Genomic DNA, 22,548 nt, shown 5'->3' with positions numbered 1-22,548 from the left:
ACCTCATCAATTAATTACACTTGTTGGTTTCTTCTGGCTTTTGCTATGAGCCAACATGTTTTTGCCACTTTCAAGGGTTGCTTCAGCTTGCATGTATCTGCAGGGTGTGGGTGTGTGGCGGGTGTTACAAAGCTCCTACAAAACCCAGCTAGATGCATTAGTCAGCGTTTCTTCGGAATACAGAAAAAAAGGGAGAATGAGAAGATGGCATGCAAGCTGCAGAAAATGGAGATCACCATTCTCAATTCAAAGGCATTTTTGCCTGAGGTGTTCATCTCCAATCAGAACCTCATCGACAAACCACACAAAATGTCCCTATTTCCCCAAATTCTATCCTCACTAAAGTTTACCATGGTAAGCAGCACAGGATAAGTTGACATTGACAAGTAATTTCTGTTTCTCAATCATTCCAAGCCAAAGATGGAAACCTCTGCAAAACATTGCAGTTTTGTTTCATCTACGACTGTATAAAGGGGATCACTGAGGATGACTAGGCAAAGGAGAATATAACGGGTCAAATTGCTGATAGTTCCACAAAGAAAAAAATCAATCAGCTGCAAGGTCTTTGACATCATAGAGTTGCCGGAGGTCCAGCTGAACATTTTGGGGACAGGGCCTAAGACCTAATTGTCGATCGTGGACCATACTACTTCATAAGAAGGCTCCAGCAGACAGGCTGGAAGAACTACCTACATATCGTTGGGCTAACAACGAGGACAAGCATCAAGGCCTGGATAAGTTAGCAGAATGGTGCCTGGATTAGGAGGTATCAACTTCAAGGAGACTTGGACAGACTTGGATTGTTTTATCTGATGAGACTGTTGATAGAGTAAGAAAATAACTGCAGATGCTGGTACAAATAGAAGGTATTTATTTCACAAAATGCTGGAGTGACTCAGCAGGTCAGGCAGCATCTCAGGAGAGAAGGAATGGGTGGACGTTTTGGGTCGAGACCCTTCTTCAGACTGATGTCAGGGGGGCAGGACAAAGGAAGGATATAGGTGGAGACAGGAAGATAGAGGGAGAACTGGGAAGGGGGAGGGGAAGAGAGGGACAGAGGAACTATCTAAAGTTGGAGAAGTCAATGTTCATACCGCTGGGCTGCAAGCTGCCCAAGCGAAATATGAGGTGCTGTTCCTCCAATTTCCGGTGGGCCTCACTAGGCACTGGAGGAGGCCCATGACAGAAAGGTCGGATTGGGAGGGGGAGTTCACTGGAGGAGATCTCATATTTCGCTTGGGCAGCTTGCAGCCCAGCGGTATGAACATTGACTTCTCCAACTTTAGATAGTTTCTCTGCCCCTTTCTTCCCCTCCCCTTCCCAGATCTCCCTCTAACTTCCTGTCTCCACCTATATCCTTCCTTTGTCCCGCCCCCCCCGACATCAGTCTGAGGAAGGGACTCGACCCGAAATGCCACCCATTCCTTCTCTCCTGAGATGCTGCCTGACCTGCTGAGTTACTCCAGCATTTTGTGAGGAAAAAAAAGACTGCTGATAGAAGTACATAAGTTAACAGATGCACACAGAACCTTTTCCCCCCAGATAGAAATATCAGACAGTTGAGGGCATAGCTTTAGGGTGAAGGGGGCAAAGCTTAAAGGAGACGTGTGGAGCAATTTTACTTTAAATCAAGGGAAGTGAGTGCCTGGAACATGTGCTGGGGGGTGATGGTGGAGGCAGATGCGTTGCGAGCATTTAAGAGACTTTTGGATAGGCACATGGATATGCAGGGAATGGAAGAACATGGTTCATTGGCAGGCAGGTAAGAGTTGGTCTTGGCATCATGTTCGACAAGACATTGTATGGATGAAGGGTCTGTTCTCATGCATGATCTGGACAAGTAGCAGCAGGCGTAAAGAATATGTCGTGGCTAGATTTCTAGGATACCACATGGTGCAGGAATCTATGGGTTGTATGTCCACGATTCTGTGGGTGGTTAATGTCAATTCTACCCTGTATCAGAACGAAACAACCACTCTCTCTCTCCAAAACCAGCAGTTGTTCAGTTCAATCACAGGCAGAGAATCTTTCAGCTCAATGCTTAGTCATCTGCAAGTATTGATTATAGCTGTCATTTGGCAGTAGTTTGGCGAATCATGAAGACAAACCCAAACCCAATTTCACAATGCAACAATGCACAACCAACATTACAGTAAGATCTATTCACAAAATGCTGGAGTAACTCAGCAGGTCAGGCAGCATCTCAGGAGCGAAGGAATGGGCGACGTTTCGGGTCGAGACCCTTTGTCTGAAGAAGGGTCTCGACCCGAAACGTCGCCCATTCCTTCTCTCCCGAGATGCTGCCTGACCTACTGAGTTACTCCAGCATTTTGTGAATAAATACCTTCGATTTGTACCAGCATCTGCAGTTATTTTCTTATACTTACAGTAAGATCTAGGTTTATTATTGTCACGTGCACTAGGGTGCAGTGAAAAGCTTTGTTTTACATGCTATCCAAACAAGTCAGATAATACTATAGCTAGATACAATCAAGCTGAACTCAAGTACAGTAGGTAGAACAAAGGAAAAGAGACAGCGCTCAGAATATAGTTTGTGGTATAAAGGTATTAGGCGAGGATTTAAGAATCTTTTATGAGTTTAATACATACCAAGAAAGGTCGCTCCTATGAGGACATAACATTGTAATTACATAAGAATGAGGCATGCAAAAAGTTTACAGCATGAACTATGCCCACTTTTGACAATACATCCGTTTAAGGGGGGGGGGGGGTTTAACAAATAAAAACATGTTTAAGACATTTGAATAAGTATTGTATTGCAGTATTTTCAATTAAAATTTCACGAGTAAAGTAATGAATATAAAAATAACAAGAATAAATGTACCTGTATATCCATATTTAGCAGCAGAATACAAGGCAGAAGAACCTTCCTCGTCAGGATGATTGATATCAATTCCATCTTCATTTAGCAGCATTGACAATAAAGTGACATTTCCCTGGGCAGCAGCTTGGTGAAGCAGAGTGGACCTGTCATCCAGGGGGACAGGGCCACCAGGCATTGGCGAAGGAATTAGGGAGGGACTCCTGCCTGTGAGTTAAAGTGAACACATTTACGGAAGAAGAAAAAAGTGAATAAAATCTGTTCACACGCAGCAATATGCAACGAAGAGTTTGCAAAACAGGCATGTAACGACAAACAGTCAAAGTCCATTAGCCCTTGCAGCTTTTCCAATGAAATATCAGGAAATGTGTCCAATTGGAAAACATTCTAATATTTTCTTCGAATTTTACAATCTAATAGGAACATTATAATTAATGGACAGCATTACTTTTTGAAACAGAAGTTACTTTAGAATCGTTCATATTGCTGAGCCAAGTTTTAGTAAACAGTAAACGGGTAATACTAATGTGATGCAGCAGGTAATGCTGTTGCCTCATTGTGCTAAGGGCCAGCGTCGATCTTGACGTCTGGCGAGTTGGAGATTTAGGTGAAAACGTGGTTGTAGAGTTGGAGTCCCACTGAGTTACTCCAGCATTTTGTGTCTATCTTTGGCGTCTGGGGCCCTGTGTCGAGCTAGCAAGCGCTCCCTGTGACTGCATGGGTGTCCACTGGCTACTCCGATTTCCACTCGCATCCCAAGTTAATTGACAACTGTAAATCCCCCCCCCCTTCTACAGGTGGAGGAGAGGAGATAGAATGGGCTTTGGGGAAATTGGTGGAGCCATGAGATTGATAAGTTCAAGCAATTAACCTGGAAATTTAAGCAATAATAATTGAGAAATTGTACAAACGGATCAAATTAACCTAAAAACTGTTAAAACATTAATGAACCTAAAAAGTTAATTGAGAGAAAAATCAGGAACCAGTTGGGAAAATACTTTATATACCTCCAAGATCAACTTAACTCCACTTAGCACCAATGAACTACACTAACATTTCACTGAACTTCCAATTTTATTTAGAAATTTTATCGTACCTGGATTTCTGCACATTAAAAAGATTAATAAGTATTTAGGCATTATGTCACTCGACAATTACTTGAATATTCAGTCAGACAGGCAACTTTATTTTGATTTAGTGATAAATCTGTTAAATGAGTGTAATTTATTCCATAATGTATGGAAGTTTTTTAATATTCTTTGAACAAAAGGCTGCAAAGAAAAAAATGAAATAGGATAATGTTTTCAATTAACGCTATCATTCATTTTTAAATGGTAATTTAAATGGTTTAATAAAAAGTGAAAAATTATTAATATCAATAAAGCACAGTTTGTGAAGGCAGGCAGTGTAACTTTACAGGTTAAAATCCTGTTTGCAACTCTGATCAATTGGGTAGCTCTCAAAATTAACATCATTATAGATATATGGTGATTTCACTATTTATGAATTATTATCACATAAAATTCATCTTCTTCCCAATAATCCCATAATATTTTAATTTGTGCACATGAAAAGGAAAGGAAAGCATTTTCAAAAATATGAAATAAATTCAGAATGCAAAGTGTTAATGCAAACAGCTAATGCACAAGACTTGATTGGTTAGAACACATGAATGACAGTGTTTTAAGTGCTCAATAGCGTAAAGGGAAAAACAAGCAACAAATTCATATTCAACGGACTCTTACTCTGCAAAATAACATAAGCAATAAGGACAAATGTATCAGTTAATAAGCGGGAAGCTTCTTAAAGCACTGCATGACATGCACTGATCACATGGTCCACGGGGATAGAAATACACTTGCTGGCATCAGCATGTGAGAGAGCTGGTTAATTTCAGGCCCAACTGATTTTCTTTATCCCAAGTGCCAATTAAAATTAGATACAATTTTGTGATAATCTAGACACTGATTAAATATATTGCAACAAGGCGAGTGGAAAAGGGGCAGAAGCTTAAGAAAACATGAAGTGCTTAAAAGTTTCAATAAAATTCCGAATCTACACTTGAAAATTAGCGAGTTAAGAAATAACATCCCCTTGAAGATTTTTAATTCACCATTTGCTATATCAGTGAATCGAGTTCATCTATTGCAATAGCAACAACTAACAATTGTATATATTTCCATTTTAGAGGAGTGGTGTCTACATTAAGTGCATAGTACAAATTTGTACTTTCATTGCTGCAAGGGTACGTTGTCCGTTAAGGGGCAAAATCTTTGTTTAAAAAAAAGGTATTGCAAAAGTGTTGATCAGGGGCTGGAAAGTGTACAGACACTACATGACAATCTTTTAGATAAAGGCTTCGTCAACCTATTGCCAAAATCAAATCCGTGGCTACACAATCAAATGCAGAGATTCCTAATTAATAAATAAAAAGATATCGCTTTGTGAATGGGAGTGCAAACCTCCAATACACAAGTTGGTTGGTGGTTCAGAACTGTCCATTATTGCTATACTTACGGCAAGTCCTAAAACTATTCAAAACTAACGTTTGATGCCGCCAATATTCTATTTTAATTAAGTTACAATAAAATTAAGACTTGCCTCACCTTAATAAAATCAATGAAATAAAAATATATTGCATTTATCCTCGTTGCAATCCAATGTTGCATTGGAAGGAAGTGGTGATTATAGTATTTCAATCCCATTACCTGATGATGTGATCAGTAGACTGTCTGTGCCACATGGTCTAATGGAAGAGGTTCTTTTGGATGTACTAGCAAGGTCAATGGAGGCACTAGAGGCGATGGTGGTGATGATGAGGGAACACTCTGAACATGCTGTTTGGTTCAGCTTGGGGGATAAGGAAGGCCTAGCACCCACCTGAGATGCAGCCACGGCAGGGGCAGCACAGCCAGTAGATGCTATATCCACCGCTGGCTTAGGTGGTAATTGTGGCAATGCTGTCTTTGGAAGAATCTCCTCATTAGTCCCCTTAATTCCTGGATGCGGAGCGGAAGAGGACACGGCCATGATTCTACCTTCCGTCCGAGTGTTAAACCCAACAGTTGGGGAGCGACCCCCATCCACAAAAACCTTTAATGGAGGATGAGGGGAGGATGGAGTCTGTGACAGTCCCGGCTTTTTTGGAGGAATAGGTGGCGGATTTCCTCGGTCAACTCTTGCTCCTGTGGGAGATTTTAATCCAGTAGGAGAGACATTCAGAGAACTGGTCATTTTACCAACAACCTGTGGATAAGATGAGCCCTCACCTGTTGCTGAATGTGCCAATCCAGGTTTTAAATTACTAACAGTAAGATTCCGGTTTTCTGTGCCAAATGGAGGGGTGCTGTTCGCACAAGGTGCTTTAACTGTACTTGGAGGACCTGTGAACCGTGACAGCACCTGGCTGACAGTGTTCCGAGCCAGCTGCTTAGCTGGGGAATTATCGCGATTAGTGGGTGACAAGTCCCGAGGCATGGGTCCCATCACAGGACCGCTATGCTTCTCCTGATCCCCAGCCTGGGCTTGAAATTTAAATCGAGCAGCTTGGATTCTTGGACTCAGTCCCGGTTGCATTGTCGTGCAAGAACTTGGTGAACTCAAACTCTGCATGGTCGATCCCGGCGAAGGACATGGTGACGATGTCGCTGAAGAAGGGGGAGAGGGACCACTGGTATTGCTGAGGGAAAGGGAAGCAGCACTAACCGACTGGGGCAAAGTTCCCGACAATGGACCGGCACAGGGTCCATTCTCCAGAGTGGATGGAACGACTTTGGTTTGCGTTGGGCTGTCTTCTGAACTAATTGCTGTGAGCAGTTTATCACCAACTGGCTTTATTAAAGATGTACTGTTGGACATGCTGAGTTTTATTCCTCCCACTGACTGAGGATTTCCTGCGGATGGTTTAACTGGTACTGCTAAAGATCCCTTTTTAGTTTTACTTCCACTGGGAATTTCAACAAAAGGTTCTGTTTGGGAAGCAACAGATATCATGCTTTGCCTACTTAATCCAACATCTGAGTCTTTCCTTAAACTACTGGACAATGAACCAGTTTCATTTTCTCTTGTATGGTTAAGTTCTATAATTTTCTTGAAATTCTCAACTTCTCGTCTCAGATCTTTGGTATGGGTTTCCTCGCGATTAAGTTTGGCCCGTAGCTGTTCCCTTTCAATGTCAAACTCCAAGAGCTGTTTTTCCATTTTAGCTTCCATCGGAACACCTTTCTTTTTCTCATTCATCAATTCCTCCTCCAATTCATGGTTCTTTTTTTGCTCTTCCTCAAGGGTTTTGGTGATTTCTGCTAACGTCTGACTTTCATCTACCACTTTGCCAGCAAGCTGCTTGCATTCTTTTACCAGCATAATTACAATCTGTTTATTTTTGATACGTTCTTCTTCAAATTGTGTGGACAGTTTTTTGTTCTCTGTCTCCAGCTGCTTTAATTGGGATTTCTCAAACTCCACCTGAAAAAGAGTTCACGCAAAGCATTTAGAATCTTGGAAATACTTTCAGTGCGTCTTTAAATTAATAGGCAGAAGGTTACAAAGCTATCGCCATGTCTCGGTAGATAACATAAGGTTGCTGGTTTAAACCGAAGATAGACACAAGATAGACACAAAAATGATGGAGTAACTCAGCAGGACAGGCAGTGGAGAGAAGGAATGGGTGACGTTTCGGGTCGAGACTAGTAGTCCGAAGAAGGTTCTCGACCCGAATCGACACCCGTTCCTTCTCTCCAGAGATGCTGCCTGACCCGCTGAGTTACTCCAGCATTTTGTGCCTATCTTCGGTTACAGGTTTAAATCTCATTTGAAAACAAAATCTTGAGGCAAATAATCTAGCAAAGTACTCGGGGAGTATTGCACAGTTGGAAGTGTCATCAGATGAACCAAATATCAGATGGACCTAACCCCAGTTTGCTTTTCCAGGTGCATTTAAAATGCTTGTGTTGCTATGTGAGGAAGTGTACAGGTGTTTTTATTGGCATGCTGGACAATCAACATAACACAGGTAAACTAGTTATTATCGCATTATGGGACCACATTGAGGAGACTTCTCAGACACATTCACACCATAGATTGCACTTCAGAAGTGCTTCATTGCTTTTAATGGGCACTAAAATTGTGAAGTATTCTAAATAAATATCTTCATCAGCTTTAATGTTCATCTGTGCAATTCCCTGGCACATATTAATCTGTATTTTAGCTGTAGAATGACAAAAAAAATGATGTATGAAGCATTGTTGATTCAACAGGCATAAGATTCGACATCAATGGTATTAAGCAGTTACATGGAACAGCCCGTATAGTAAATATAGTATGCTCAATATGAACATGCAATTTACGTAGCAAAAATGGTTTAAGAAGGAAAAACCTCAAGGCACGATCTTTTAGAAGAATGCATTGGATTTCTGATGATAAATTATGATATTATCATAGAGGCAAAATATCTAATGCTGCTGCTCGTGTCCTACAACCAAGTTATTTTTTAAAGCAGAAGGAATAGATAAGGAAAGCATCAAAGCTCACATCCACCACCCTTAATATTCCAGTTTTCACACGTTATATCTTCTCATTTTTTTTCGATTGCAAATATTTGGATGTGTTCCAACTGTGTTTCCAATTTAGTTTAAGTGACATAAAAAGACAAATAGAATCATATTAGACAGATAATATTGCAGCCTGACTTTATGCAAATACTTTGTCACAGATAATCTTGTATTTCTCTTCCCCGGTCCTCTGCTTCAAATCAACATTATATCACCCATACCTATCACCCTGTTATTCAGAGTGGATGCATCTTTAGTTTCAATTTACAGCTACAGGAATTCAAGGGATGTGCTTTGAGATGTTAGCAGTGGAGAAAAATAACCAAGCACAAAAATGCAACCAAGAAAATAATAAAATATCGTCATGCTCAGAGAAATAGATTAATAGGGCAGCAACACTAACTTTTAAAAACTGACAAATTATTACTAAATATTGAATGAGAAATTAAATGTTACGTTCAGGACTGAAACAATACATTTACTTTGAATTTTAATGAGGATGTTTTAATCGGGTTTCCATGCAATCCGTCTCAGAGACTGAAACCTTTGCAACGATAATTTCAAGATGTAATGAAACAGCAGTTCATTTCGAACATTAAAGAGGCCAATGTATCAAAAGACAATCAGTACCGGTAATGTAAACTGTACTTCATTTAGATAGACCATATTAAGGGAGCTAAAGAAAATGTAAGCATTCATTTCAGGAAAACAAAAAAAAAAGAAACTTCTATTAAAATCTGTTCTAAGTCTTAAAATGATTATTTCAGTAGAATTATTCAGAAATAATTACCACAGATAGCTTTGCATTTGCAATCAAAATAGAAAATAGTCCAAACAACAGCGATACTAATTTAAAACTTTCCTACCAGTTTACCGGTACAGCTTTTGCATAGCTTGAGACAGAATTCATCACACATTCAATTAAAATATAATGTTATATAAAATTAATCTTCACATAATTAATACCAGATGGAATCTAATAGTATGGGTTCGATGATTTGGGGAACACAACAAAGCAAAATCTCAGAAATAGTGATCGAATAAACAAACAGAACATGGTGACCGGGCCTATAACACCTCCCAATGATCAATCTCCACGCCAGCTTACTATTCTCAAATTTGTCACATATCCCATAATAGCTTTGATCAATCAAAAGTTGCCAATCTCAGATACTGAGATGTGAATTGATCACCATCTATTTGAATAGTGAATCGACCACCATCTATTTCTCTCAATATTTCCATGTATAAGTTTATTCCTAGTGTCATGCGCAAGAGGTTTGGACATTATTTCTATATTGTTCCAATTGGCCTTAAATTTGGTAAGAAAATTCCTATCTATTTACCTTATGCATTCCGTTCAAAGCACAAGAATGTCATCTGCCTACATGCAATTCTTCAAAGTTTCATACCTTGTGCACACAATCCTTACAGTTTACATGTACAATTCTGATAATCTGTATTAGATTCACTGCAAGGCCAATATATCCTTCTTCGAGAATGCTGCCCAGCACAGTTCATAGTATTCCAGGCACGGTTTAACTGGGGCTTTGTGCAGCTGTGCACACCTTCCAGTGTTCTGGTCCACCAAGTATAAAGACCAGAGACCCATTGAACTTTTTCATTATTTACCTGCCCACAACATTTTATTGATTTGTGCAAAAGCAACTACAAGACGTTACCCCAACTTCTGCTTTATATAGAATGTATTTGATTCTGTTTCTTTTAGGTTCTAAAAGCGGACAAAGTCTGCACTGAATTCCATTTGCTGTAGTTCTAAATAAATATTTAGGCGATTAATACACAAGTAGAAATGGAGACGGTCCAGTTCAGTAAAGTCGGTATGGAACTGGGAAGAGTTAAAACGGTTAGCAATTGGGAGATCACATCGGCCTTGGTGGGCTGATCACACATGTTCGGCAAAATGGCCACCAAGTCTATGCTTGGCCTCACCGATGTACAGAGGCCACATTGGCAGCACGCCATGCAGTTTGGGGTGGTGCACTTAAACCTGGGACTGCTAGGGTTCCTGGAATGAAGCAATGGAGAAGGTATCGGCAGTTACAGGGGAAAGAATGGGGTGGTTTGAGTGGGAAAGGATGAGTGAATGAAGGATTGCTGAGGGAGCCGTCTCTGTGGAAGACGGAAAGGGGTGGAGAATAGGGGAGAAAAAGAGAGGCAGAATAGCTATGCCTGCATTTGTTGTCGGTTACATTAAACAGTCCATGTTCCATACGCACACTGGCACCATCCCCCAACTCTTCCTCCACTACATCGATGACTGTATCAGGGCTGCCTCTTGCACCCATGCAGAACTCGCTGATTTCATTAACTTTATCTGTAACGATGACGACCTGTTGAGTTATTCCAGCACTTTGTATCTATATATGTACTGTTCATTCACAATTCCTAGTCCACTAGTTTGGTCACCTCCACAAAAATGCAGTCAAGTTAGTCAGGCATAACTTACATTTTATGCATTTCATCGTTATACATATGAGTCATTTTCCAATACCAGATGCTAGACAAATAGTCTGGAATTTCCAGGTTTTCCCCTCTCAACTTCCTTAAGCAAGGTACCGTACACAACTTAAAAATGATAATCTCCAAATGACAAGGTTTTTAAAAAAAATCAATAATGGGAATGGTTGTAAGCCATTATTTCCTTTATTTGAGTTAGCATGTTTAATTTTGGCCAGTTACATTTCCAAATTCAATACAAGTCTGCTTGGAATGCCTACCCATCATGCTTGCCTTCAAGAGTAAACAATTATGTAAGTAATTGCAAACTGAATTTCAATTTCTTTAAATATTTCAATACACAATATTTCTAGTTTCAGTCATCAGGTCCATTTTGCTCCGAGCCACTTATTTTGCCCACTAGAACTTGGCATTTAGTATTCTAAATGCCTTGCAAAACTGTCAACATTAAGAAGGGTCTCGACCCAAAATGTCACCCATTCCTTCTCTCCAGAGATGCTGCCTGTCCCCCCTCAGTTATTCCAGCATATTGTGTCCATCTTCAACATTAACTTTGTTGCCTCTCTCAAGCCCACCCCTCTCTGTTTTTGTAACTCTCAACATTTCTTTATGTCGTTCTTTGTAATTTTCCCAGGATGTCAAAACGCGTGCTGTTCTTGGCATTTCTGTGGGTCTTTTTCTTTCATTTTATGGTATCCATCATCTTCTGAGCAGCTAGTGGAAATTGGCAGTAAAGTTTGAGGGAGAAATGCTATCCAGGGCAGACGTAACTGCTCATTCTTGTGCAACCATCGCACTGAATCTTTTAATAGATAGCTACCGTAAATAGGTCTAGAAAGGACACCATCTTTCTTGCACTACATTCAGCCCTTGATCACTTTGCCAATAAGAACTCTATATTAGGATGTTATAGATTGACTCTAGCTCAATCTTCAACTCTATAATACTGAATAAGCTTATCCCTAAACATCGCCTGGTCTCCATTTGCATCTGGTTTCTGGACTTTCTGACCCCCGACAGTAACAATTGGCCATAACATTGCCTCCATTCTCACCCACAACACTGATGGCCCACAGGTTGTGTGCTCAGCCCCTTGCTCCACTCTCTGTAAACCCATGACTGTATGACCAAGTCCAAGCCAACTCCATCGGTTCAGCGACGATGAGACAGAGTACAGGAAAAAGATTGAGAACCTTGTGTCACAGTGTCATGGCAACAATCTAGGCTAATGAGTTGGTTGGTGACTGAAGGAGCAGGGGATGAACACACAATCCTGCCCTATCAACTGCAGGGATAGTGAGCAGTTACAGGTTTCTTGGCAACCACAATTACCAGCATCCTAACCTGGTGCCTTCACAACGACGTGGTGGTCATGAAACCATAACCATACTTGTTTAGGCATTCAAGAAGATTCAGCATGTCCACAAGGATTCCCTTGAATGTCTACAATATGCTACAGAAAGTATTCTAAATGCCTTGTAATGGAACTTGCTCTGGCTCCTGACTGCCTGAATTTGCAGAGGGGTAAAGGCAGCCCAGTCCATCACGGGCTCATCACTTCCTTCCATCCAGTCCACCTTTAGGGTGCACTGCATTAGGAAGGCTGGACATATTTTTAAGGAACCCTGGTCATTTCCTTTCCTCTCTTTTACCTTCTGGGAGAAGATACAGGAGTCTGAAAGCTTGGACATCCAGACTAAACAAATGTGTTTTTCCCCCACTGCTCCCTGACTCCCGAATGAATCACTTTTTTCACAACAACTTTCCGGACATGCTCCCCTGTACTCTTAACTCCACCTCTTTCAGCTGTTCTTTAACCATTATTGTTTACAACTTCAGTTTGCACTCCAATCTTGCACCTTTCCGTGCTTTACATTCATCGTATTTATTTGTGTTTTTATCGTTACCATGTGTGTACTGTTTACTAGGTGTGCATCATGTGACCAAGAAATTTCTTTGCAGCTTGGCGTACATGACAATAAACTAATCTGAATCTGAATTCAGTTGCACTAAGAGAGTCCAATGTAGATGCGTTTTTATTTACAGGAATAGTATATGGGTGGCAGGTTGGTGAACGAGCAAAGAATAGATAAAACAGGTAAATAAATTGAAAACAAAATTTGGTGAGCATAACTGAACATGTTACATTTTATTGGATGTGCAAATATGATATGCTTAAAATAATTAAGTACTGCAACATACACCGATCAGCCAAAACATTATGACCACTGACAGGCGAAGTGAATAACTTTGATTATCTTCTTACAATGGTACCTGTCAAGGGGTGGGATATATTAGGCAGCAAGTGAACAGTCAGTTCTTGAAGTTGATGTGTTGGATGCAGGAGAAATGGGCAGGAGTAAAGACCTGTGCGACTTTGACAAGGGTCAAATTGTTATGGCCAGACGACTGGGTCAGAGCATCTCTGAAACAGCAAGGCTTGTGGGGTGCTCCCGGTCAGCAGTGGTGAGTACCGACCGACAGTGGTCCGAGGAGGGACAAACCACAAACCGGCGACAGGGTGTTGGGCGCCCAAGGCTCATCGATGCGCGAGGGCAACGATGGTTATCCCGTCTGGTCCGAACCGACAGAAGGTCTACTGTGGCACAAGTCACAGAAAATTTTAATGGTGGTCACGGGAGGAATGTGTCACAATACACAGTGCATCGCACCCTGCTGCGTATGGGGCTGCACACGGAGGACCAACAGCATATTAGGCAGATGGTCATAATGTTTTGGCTCATCCGGTCATAATGTTTTGGCTGATCAGTGTATATCTGTGCTTTAGTTTTACACATTTTAATCGCTTTTGTTTATCGCTGCATATCCCTGTTTTACTGGGTAATCAGCCTGGGCAAAGCTTGAATAATTGTTAATAGCCTTTACTCTGTAATCCTGTGATGAATACTGTTCACATTTGTAACATTAAGAACATGGTGCAGACATGCAAAAAATGACGTTCCAGGTATCAAGTGGCTGATCAGGTTATGCCGAGTTCAGCTCTGGTAAACTTTTTCCGGCACATAACCGCGACTGTAAATTATTACTGTGGCACTTTTTAATTCTTTTCATTTCAATTTCAGATCATGCTGAATGGGTTTTGAAACATTCTAATAAACGCTGTAAATTATTCCAACCAGCCAACTAAAAAGTCAGTGGCCATCATTTCAAGCAAGTCTTATTTTCACACCTGCTGTAAAAGACGCTCACGCTCTTTCTCCAGCATGTATGTAACATCATCTCCCTGGGCTGCATCTTGGGCATGTTTATGCCTCTCCTCTTCAAGGTCCAAGATGACCTAACAAACGAAAAGTAACGACAAACTCCGTGAAACCCTTTTCTTGATCTTATAATTGGGCTCAACTTAATAAAGCATGAATTCTGGCCTGATAATGAACAGTATGGGTTTTAATTTGTTCCGGCCACAAACATATCTCTAACCTAACTTTCCTGAAAAGAATTTGAAAGTTAATATTTAAAAGCCGTGTTCCGTGCAGTCAAAGGGCTGGCATTTTTACAATGCTCTTGCAATTGAGACATTTCAACTACCAATGGATGATTTAATTTGCACTGATAATGGGTGGGAAATGAAAAACATTTAGCTAAAGCCTACCACCTACCTTTCGATGTCGGATTTCAGCAGCAGCCAACTGTGAGGACATTCTCTCCTGCATCTTTTTGCAATGGCTCATGACTATTTCCAATATGGACAGTGGACTGGTGCAGATGGGCTGCTTATCCTTGCTGCCATCTCCACCACCTGCTTCATAGTCTCGCTGCAGAGCCAGGAACGGATCGCCAAGATTAAACCTTCCATATCGTTCCTGGATAAACACATCCTTCCGCCGAGACTGAAATGACAAACAATTAAAATTTATTCAGAAGATGTCAAGAAATTGTTTCTATTTTTCAAAGTAATTGTTAATAAATTCTATGATCTTATTGACTACATACACCGATCAGCCAAAACATTATGACCATTGACAGGCGAAATGAATAACTTTGATTATCTTCTTACAATGACACCTGTCAAGGGGTGGGATATATTAGGCAGTAAGTGAACAGTCAGTTCTTGAAGTTGATGTGTTGGATGCAGGAGAAATGGGCAGGGGTAAAGACCTGAGCGACTTTGACAAGGGCCAAATTATTAAGGCCAGGCGACTGGGTCAGAGCATCTCTGAAACAGCAAGGCTTGTGGGGTGCTCCCGGTCAGCAGTGGTGAGTATCTACCGACAGAGGTCCGAGGAGGGACAAACCACAAACTGGCGACAGGGTGTTGGGCGCCCAAGGCTCATCGATGCGCGAGGGCAACGAAGGCTATCCTGTCTGGTCCAAACCAACAGAAGGTCTATTGTGGCACAAGTCACAGAAAATGTTAATGGTGGTCACGGGAGGAATGTGTCACAATACACAGTGCATCGCACCCTGCTGCGTATGGGGCTGCACACGGAGGACCAACAGCATATGAGGCAGGTGGTCATAATACTTTGGCTCATCAGGTCATAATGTTTTGGCGGAAGAGTCTGAAGAAGGGTCTCCAACCCAAAAGTCACCTATCCATGTACTCCAGAGCTGCTGCCTGACCCACTGAGTTACTCCGGCACATTGTGTCTTTTTTTGTAAAACAGCATCTGCATTGCCTTACGCTGACCCTAATTACCTGGTCAATTTGTTTTTAGATTTTAAACGAGTAAGATTGTTAAAAACACCCAGGGAATTTACACATAAACGTCATCTATTGTTCTGTCAAATCTACAATTTGGCAACCAACACTGATCCAATTTTCAAAAGCTCACTTGGACCTTTTATGCTTCAGATGAAACCTGTACAATTCACATTAATGATGCTCAGCAATGAATCCACACGGCCTGCTTTGTACTGTCATGATTCTAATATTAGTTCTCAGCCACGTGTCGTCAGTCGACCAACACCCCATTGTTTCCCATTCATCACTGACGTTCAAGAGCCCACATTTCTATCCAATAACAATACCAGTTTTTCCCCTCCATAATTCACAGCTCACAACAAGAACAAAGAATTGTAAGATTTATTTTGGAACAATGTTTATTTCTGAATTCAGCTTTGACAATTCAATGCATGAACACATTTGAACTGATAGATATCCCCCCCACCCACAATACCATTCAGAGGGTATACAACTTAAGTTATGCAAGGAAAATAAGTAAATAAATAAACATAAAGATAAACATACAAATGATGTAAAATAATCATAGTTAAAGATAAAAATAAATAAATACAAAAAAAATAAAAATTGTTAGAGGTTTAAAGCTGTACACCATATTATCTAGGGCGCTAACGTGCATAAAAACAGACACGGGGGAAGCAGAAAAATGGGAATGTTAAGACATATCAGGGACCATTCTAATACTTCAATTCCACTCTTAATTACATACACACATATCAAAGACTCTACTCAACCATAACATTAGCAGAGCCTAAAGCATCAATACAGCTAAAGAAAGGTTGCCATATCAATGTAAACTTGTCAGCTGACTCCCTAACAGTGTACCTAATCTTCTCCAATTTAATAAAATACAACATATCCCTAATCCACTGTGCAAATGTTGGAGGGTTACAATCTTTCCATCTGATCAAGATTTGTCGTCTGGCCACCAGCGAGGCAAAAGACAGAAGATTTAGTTTATTATTATTTAATGCAAGATTTTGTGTTACCACACCGAATAAAGCAAGGGGGGCTGATGGTTCTAAGGATTCATCAGTAGTCTGGGAGAGCATATCGAATATTAATTGCCAAAAATTAGATAACTTAGGACAATCCCAAAACATATGAATTAAAGTGGCTTGGTTCTGCCTGCAATGGTCACACATGGGGTCTATATTGGGTGTGAATTGGGCTAGCTTAGCTTTGGTCCAGTGCAGTCGGTGGAAAATCTTAAACTGCATAACAGTATGCTTCATGCATATCGAAGATGTGTATATACCCCCAATCATCTTTGACCAGATGGAACCTGAAATTTTCATACCCAGATCCCCTTCCCACTGCTCTTTTCTGGGGTTAAGACGTCACTCCAAAGACGTACAGGTATGTAGGTTAATTGGCTGGGCAAATGTAAAAATTGGCCCTAGTGGGTGTAGGATAGTGTTAGTGTGCGGGGATCGCTGGGCGGCGCGGACCCGGTGGGCCAAAGGGCCTGTTTCTGCGCTGTATCTCTAAATCTAAATCTAAAAAATATTTTCTCTCGTTAATAAAGAATATATGTCACCTATCTTTCCCTTTCTGGATGATGTGATGTCATTGATTGAGTCTAGGTGTGTGTCTGAGGGCTGTGAAGGAAATTGAGTGATATTAGAAGATATGAAGCTATGGATTTGCATATACCTAAAGAAGTGTGACCTAGAGATATTGAATTTCTGAACAATCTACGCAAAAGATGCAAACAAACCATTTATAAACATGTCTTTAAATGAACAGACCCCATGATTGAGCCAAGCACTGAATGAAGCATCTGTCGAAGGTGGCAGGAATGCATGGTTCTTTACAATGGGAGCGAGTATTGAGAATTTAGATATCAAAGGATTGTCTGAATTGCTTCCATATTTTTAAAGAATGAATAACAACTGGGTTAGAAATATATATTTGGTAATAGGCTCTGGATATGGCAGACCAGAGCACAATAAGGCAAATAATGAGGTGTTCTTACAAGAGTCTCTCTCTAGAATTAGCCAGGCAGGTGCAGTGGTTACCACATTTCTTTCCATCCAATAAGAAATACTTTTAATATCTGCTGCCCAATAGTAGAAATAGTAGTTTGGCAGTCCAAGTCCTCCCTGCTGGTGATGTCTCTGTAGTATAGCTTTACGTATACGTGGGTTCTTTTTATTCCAAATGAAGGAAGAAAGCTGATCCAATTTTCAAAAGCTCACTTGGACCTTTCATGCTTCAGATGAATAATAATAATAATATATACCTTTATTTGTTCCACACCGGGAAAATTTGCAGTGTTACAGCAGCAAAGTGGATAGCAAGGGACATTCATTATAAATAAAAGATAAGGATAATTGTCATCATTTACTGTGTTTTTTTTATAACTGTTACTGTTAACTGGTCTGCTGGGAGTAACGCTAGTTGTGCAGTCTCACAGCAGCGGGAAGGAAGGACCTCCGATATCTCTCCTTCACACTTCACTTGGGGTGAAGGAGTCTGTCACTGAAGAAGCCACTCAGTGCAGTGACAGTGTCACTGTCCACTTTCCACTGTCCGGCGCGGCCTGGAACGTGGCAATGACACCAGCCTGACCGCGGGAGAAGATGGCAGGGGAAGAGAAAAGACATTCTGGCCTTCCATCACACTGAGGAGGTGACTGGAGGAGACTCACTGTGATGGATGTTTCTTTTTGTTTGATTGTGTGTGTTATTGCTTATTTTTATTGCTCTTATTGTTGGACTGTGGGTAATCTTTCATTTCACTGCACATTTATGTGTATGTGACAAATAAAATTGACTTGACTTGACTTGCATGGGGTGGGAGTTGTTGTCCAGCAGCGATGTTATCTTTGCCATCATCCTGTATAATTCACATTAATGATGCTCAGCAATGAATCCACATTGCCTGCTTTGTACTGTCATGATTCTTTTATTAGTTCTCAGCCACGTGTCGTCAGTCCACCCACACCCCATTGTTTCCCATTCATCACTGACGTTCAAGAGCCCACATTTCTTTCCAATAACGATACCAGTTTTTCCCCTCCACAATTCACAGCTCACAACACGAACAAAGGATTATATGAGATTTTAAAGTGACATTATACATATCATACAAATTTATAATTTTGCATTAACAGAGAAATTTTAAGCCCTCAAGCCAACTTTACTACCACATAAACAAGGCTAATTTCTGCAGATTGTAATCAATTCATTTGCTGGTGCAGCATCTTACATGGTACATGTAATAATAACACATCAAAACCAATGACAAGATTATTTTTGGAAACACTTCAGAAAAAGTAACAAGTCAAAACTAATGTTTATAATCCTATTGTTACTAAAGCTTCAGTTTTACTCAGTAAATCATGATCAAGGTAAATTATAAATGTGGGACGGACGGACGGAATTTATAAGATGAACTACTTAGAGTAAAAATACATTTGACACTTTTTTATATTAAGAACCTCAAACAATCTGCAAGTTAGTTAATTAATGCAAATCGACACATCATTCACTTACAGCAAATGACACTCAAGTCATGGAGAACAGAAACAGGCCGTTCAGCCCAACTGGTCCATGCCAACCAAGATGCCCCATTCAAACTAGTCCCATTTGCCTGCGTTTGGCATTCTGAAACCTTCCTATCCATGTATGGTCATGTACATCAATCTGCACATTCTTCAGATCAGTCTGAAGAAGGGTCTCGACCCAAAACATCACCCATTCCTTCTCTCCAGAGATGCTGCATGTCCCGCTGAGTTACTCCAGCTTTTTGTGTCTACTGTCATGTACATCAAACTTGTTTGAAACAAACATTCAAGTAAGAATAAAAAGCTAAGGTGAGGATGAACTCAAATCCCATTTACTGACTTCAATCGCCCTTTCAGCCCAAGAAATCCACAAACTGTTTGTCTAAGTAACATAATGATGAGTGACCACGGTGCAGGGTACTAGAGTGTTGATGGACCCAATGGCATTTACTTCACTAGACAAAGGACTGAGGGTGGGAAAGATGTGGAGAATATGGAAGATAATTCAAAATCTTTCCGTATGGTGTTAGGAGGAGGAGAGGAATCGTGCCTGTGAGCGGGCAGGGGGTTGATCGCCCATGCCCACTAAAGTGTTCCGGTTGTTCAGAGGCCAGCCTTCGTGACACCCCATCGCATGGAGTAGGAGCGGTTGCCATGGGAGGCGAGGGACGGAGCACTTGTGGGTTGACATGTCTGGGTCAAAGTGTCCATGGAGTAGCTGGTTGCAGAAGGTGGGGAAGATTGATTGGATCGGGTGCTGTTGGAGGCCCCAGAGCCCAGATGAGGGTATGGATCGGATACGATCTGCAGAAGCACAGAGCTGCCAGGACAATAGGCCTTTGAGATCAAGTTAGGACTCTGCCCTTTTGAGAAGTTTGAAACTTGAAGGATACGAGATGGTGCCAGAAATGTGGCAACTCTTATGTACTGCCTCAGTGTAATCTACTATCTTACTTTTATACCTAAGTATCATTGTGCCCATGTACAGTAAGATTTTTACTGAATCGTATGCAAAAAAGGAATTTCACTGTACACAGGTACATGCGACAATAAAGTACCATTGAAACATTGATATCACAAAGGACATTGCAATACACATTGCTGTCCAAACGTGATTATTAATGCTTGTTAATGTACACTGAAATATTAATAAACAGTTACACATCTGAGGGGGAAACATCTGTCTCCCAGGTGTACAAGTCTGTGCACTTGCAGGTCATTCCTGGATCCTGCCTGGCCCACCCCATCACTGAGATTCCATGCACATTTGCACATTCACTCTTCCACATCTAATTATTTTCTATATTTGTGCCAGTTGTCTGTACCTGCCAAGCCTAGTAAGTGATATCTTAAAACGTTACATTCCTCCTAGCAACAACACTGAAAGAATATGCAGCCTGATCATCAGTAACCGTTCTGAAGTATGAAATCTCAGCGATCAACATTGCTTCTGATCACATTGCCAAATGGCTGCTGAGATGAGCTCTGCCGTGATTTTACACATATGGCATCTTTACAGCTGCCAAGTGAATTCTGGACCTGTAATCTCTCCAACGCCTGGCTTTCCTCCTGACACGAATAAAGAAGCTCGTCAACCAGTTCAGCCCAAATGATTGAACACTAATTTGAACAACTACAAAGGCAAGCAGACTTTAATGGCTATTGAATCCATTTAACAGCAATTTTCCATTATCGTTGAAATCTATTAGTGCATAACAAGGAACATATTTCAATGCACATATATAGAAACATTCAGTAATTCATTTTGTTCTTCTTGAATACTTTTCCTAAAATGGTATGGAAACCACAATCATGTTTTCTTTCAAAAATCATCATCAAAGTTGAAACCAGTTTTTAAAAGTCTGCTGAGCCTACGCTTATAGGGGACTGATATAAGGAATTTACTCAACAATTATCTAGATAACAGAAAAGATTCATCTTCACGGCTGTGGTTAAATACTTAATATTCTACACAGAATTTGGATAAATATTCCCACTAAATCCATTACTCAAGATAGCGAAGCTGATAAACTAAACAGTTGTGTCAACTGACTTCAAATAAAGATTTATTAGTTTGTAGTATAATGATGATAAATTATAAAAGGAGCTATTTCAGCTCTGTTTATGATTTATTAAGTCTTTGCCCTACATAGACTAAACATGACATCAGGTTTGAGCTCCCATCTTTACAGAATTAGTAAATTTAATTTAGGGAAGGTGGTGGTTAATGTGAGAAATCCCAGATTAGATCGGCAGTAAAGAAATAATTCAGCGTTTTCAGTGCTAATTTCTATCCTATGACTGCATGCCAATAGATGTAAAAGAGGAATAAAATCAAGCACAGTGCTATCCTTTTGCTAAGTGGCCTGTTAACCACACCAAGTCTCTACTAGGTTGAAGCATGCAGAATTCCAGGCATGTATAAAGAGTTAAAATTCCTTCTCTCCTGAGATGCTGCCTGACCTGCTGAGTTACTCCAGCATTTTGTGAATAAATACCTTCGATTTGTACCAGCATCTGCAGTTATTTTCTTATAAAGAGTTTAAATGTTAGACAAGTGATGAAGAAGAGTTGGGAAATAGAGAAAACTATTTAAGAAAAACTACAATAGGAATTATGATTCACTTTTGTTCTTTTTCCCCTATTATAAGTCAAAAATTATAGGAAGATTTTACAATGTGCTGCTTAGATCATTTAATGGAGTAATATCATAACGACAAAAAGCAAAAACATGCACTAGATTACAAATGAATTGCCCTGCACTAATAGATTGTTAAAGATTAGCAAAGGACACATAGATATAATGGGAGATAAACACTAAACTAGACAGGTATTGAAAAGATAATTAATAAATGAACAGTCAGCATAGTGTGTGAAGCAGGAGAAGACTATTGAATACATAGCATGAAGAGCAGGGAAAGTTGACAAACGTGGATAAGAGATGAAAGACACAAGGAATTGCAGATGGCGGTTTACCAAAAAAGACACCAAGTTTTGGAGCAACCCAGCAGTCCAGGCAGCGTCACTGGAGAATATGGATACGTGGCATTTTGGGTCGGGACACTGCTTCTGACTGATTATATTTGGGGGGAGAAAGTTGGAAGAAAGGTGGGGTGCAAGAAAGGCTGGTCAGTGATGGGTGGGTACAAGCGAGGGTTTTTTTTAATTGGCAGATGGCCCAGGACAGAAAGGTCAGACAGAAGTTCAAGTTCAAAAACACTTTCTTTACAAAGCCATGGAGGGGTGGTTGGGAGTTGAGGAGCTGAACAGCCTTGGGGACAAAGGTTGCCCTTCTCCTCTGTGCCCCACAGCCTGGGCAGTGAAGCCGGCATCCTGAGGGGAGCCACTCAAACGCAGAGACCAGGACGTGTGAGGGGTCCTGTAAAACCCTGCCAGCTGACCTTCGCATCTGCTGGTCGCAAAGGGTGGAGAGAGAGGGCTCTGACAGGGAGTCCAATAA

The 22,548-nt window shown here is 40.7% G+C and overlaps 1 protein-coding gene across 4 annotated transcripts in view; it reads right to left on the bottom strand.

The window, feature by feature from the left end:
* The window catches only part of cttnbp2 (cortactin binding protein 2), a 160,377-nt gene that overhangs the window by 70,369 nt on the left and 67,460 nt on the right, over positions 1–22,548 (bottom strand). Inside the window, exons 3-6 of one of the 4 annotated variants that reach the window (XM_078417426.1) lie at positions 14,493–14,723; positions 14,063–14,170; positions 5,551–7,306; positions 2,846–3,049 (exon numbers count right to left, since the gene is read on the bottom strand). In XM_078417426.1, coding sequence (XP_078273552.1) covers positions 2,846–3,049; positions 5,551–7,306; positions 14,063–14,170; positions 14,493–14,723 — 2,299 coding nt within the window. Of the gene's footprint in view, positions 1–2,845; positions 3,050–5,550; positions 7,307–8,371; positions 8,451–14,062; positions 14,171–14,492; positions 14,724–22,548 lie in introns of those variants that run through there. The other 3 variants (XM_078417428.1, XM_078417427.1, XM_078417429.1) reach the window with 3 other exon arrangements.

The sequence above is a fragment of the Rhinoraja longicauda genome, chromosome 20 (assembly GCF_053455715.1).
Source record: "Rhinoraja longicauda isolate Sanriku21f chromosome 20, sRhiLon1.1, whole genome shotgun sequence".
Classification (NCBI taxonomy): Eukaryota; Metazoa; Chordata; class Chondrichthyes; order Rajiformes; family Arhynchobatidae; genus Rhinoraja; species Rhinoraja longicauda.
The sequence above is the reverse complement of the archived record's forward strand: the minus strand, read 5'-3'. Positions and strand labels throughout refer to the sequence as shown.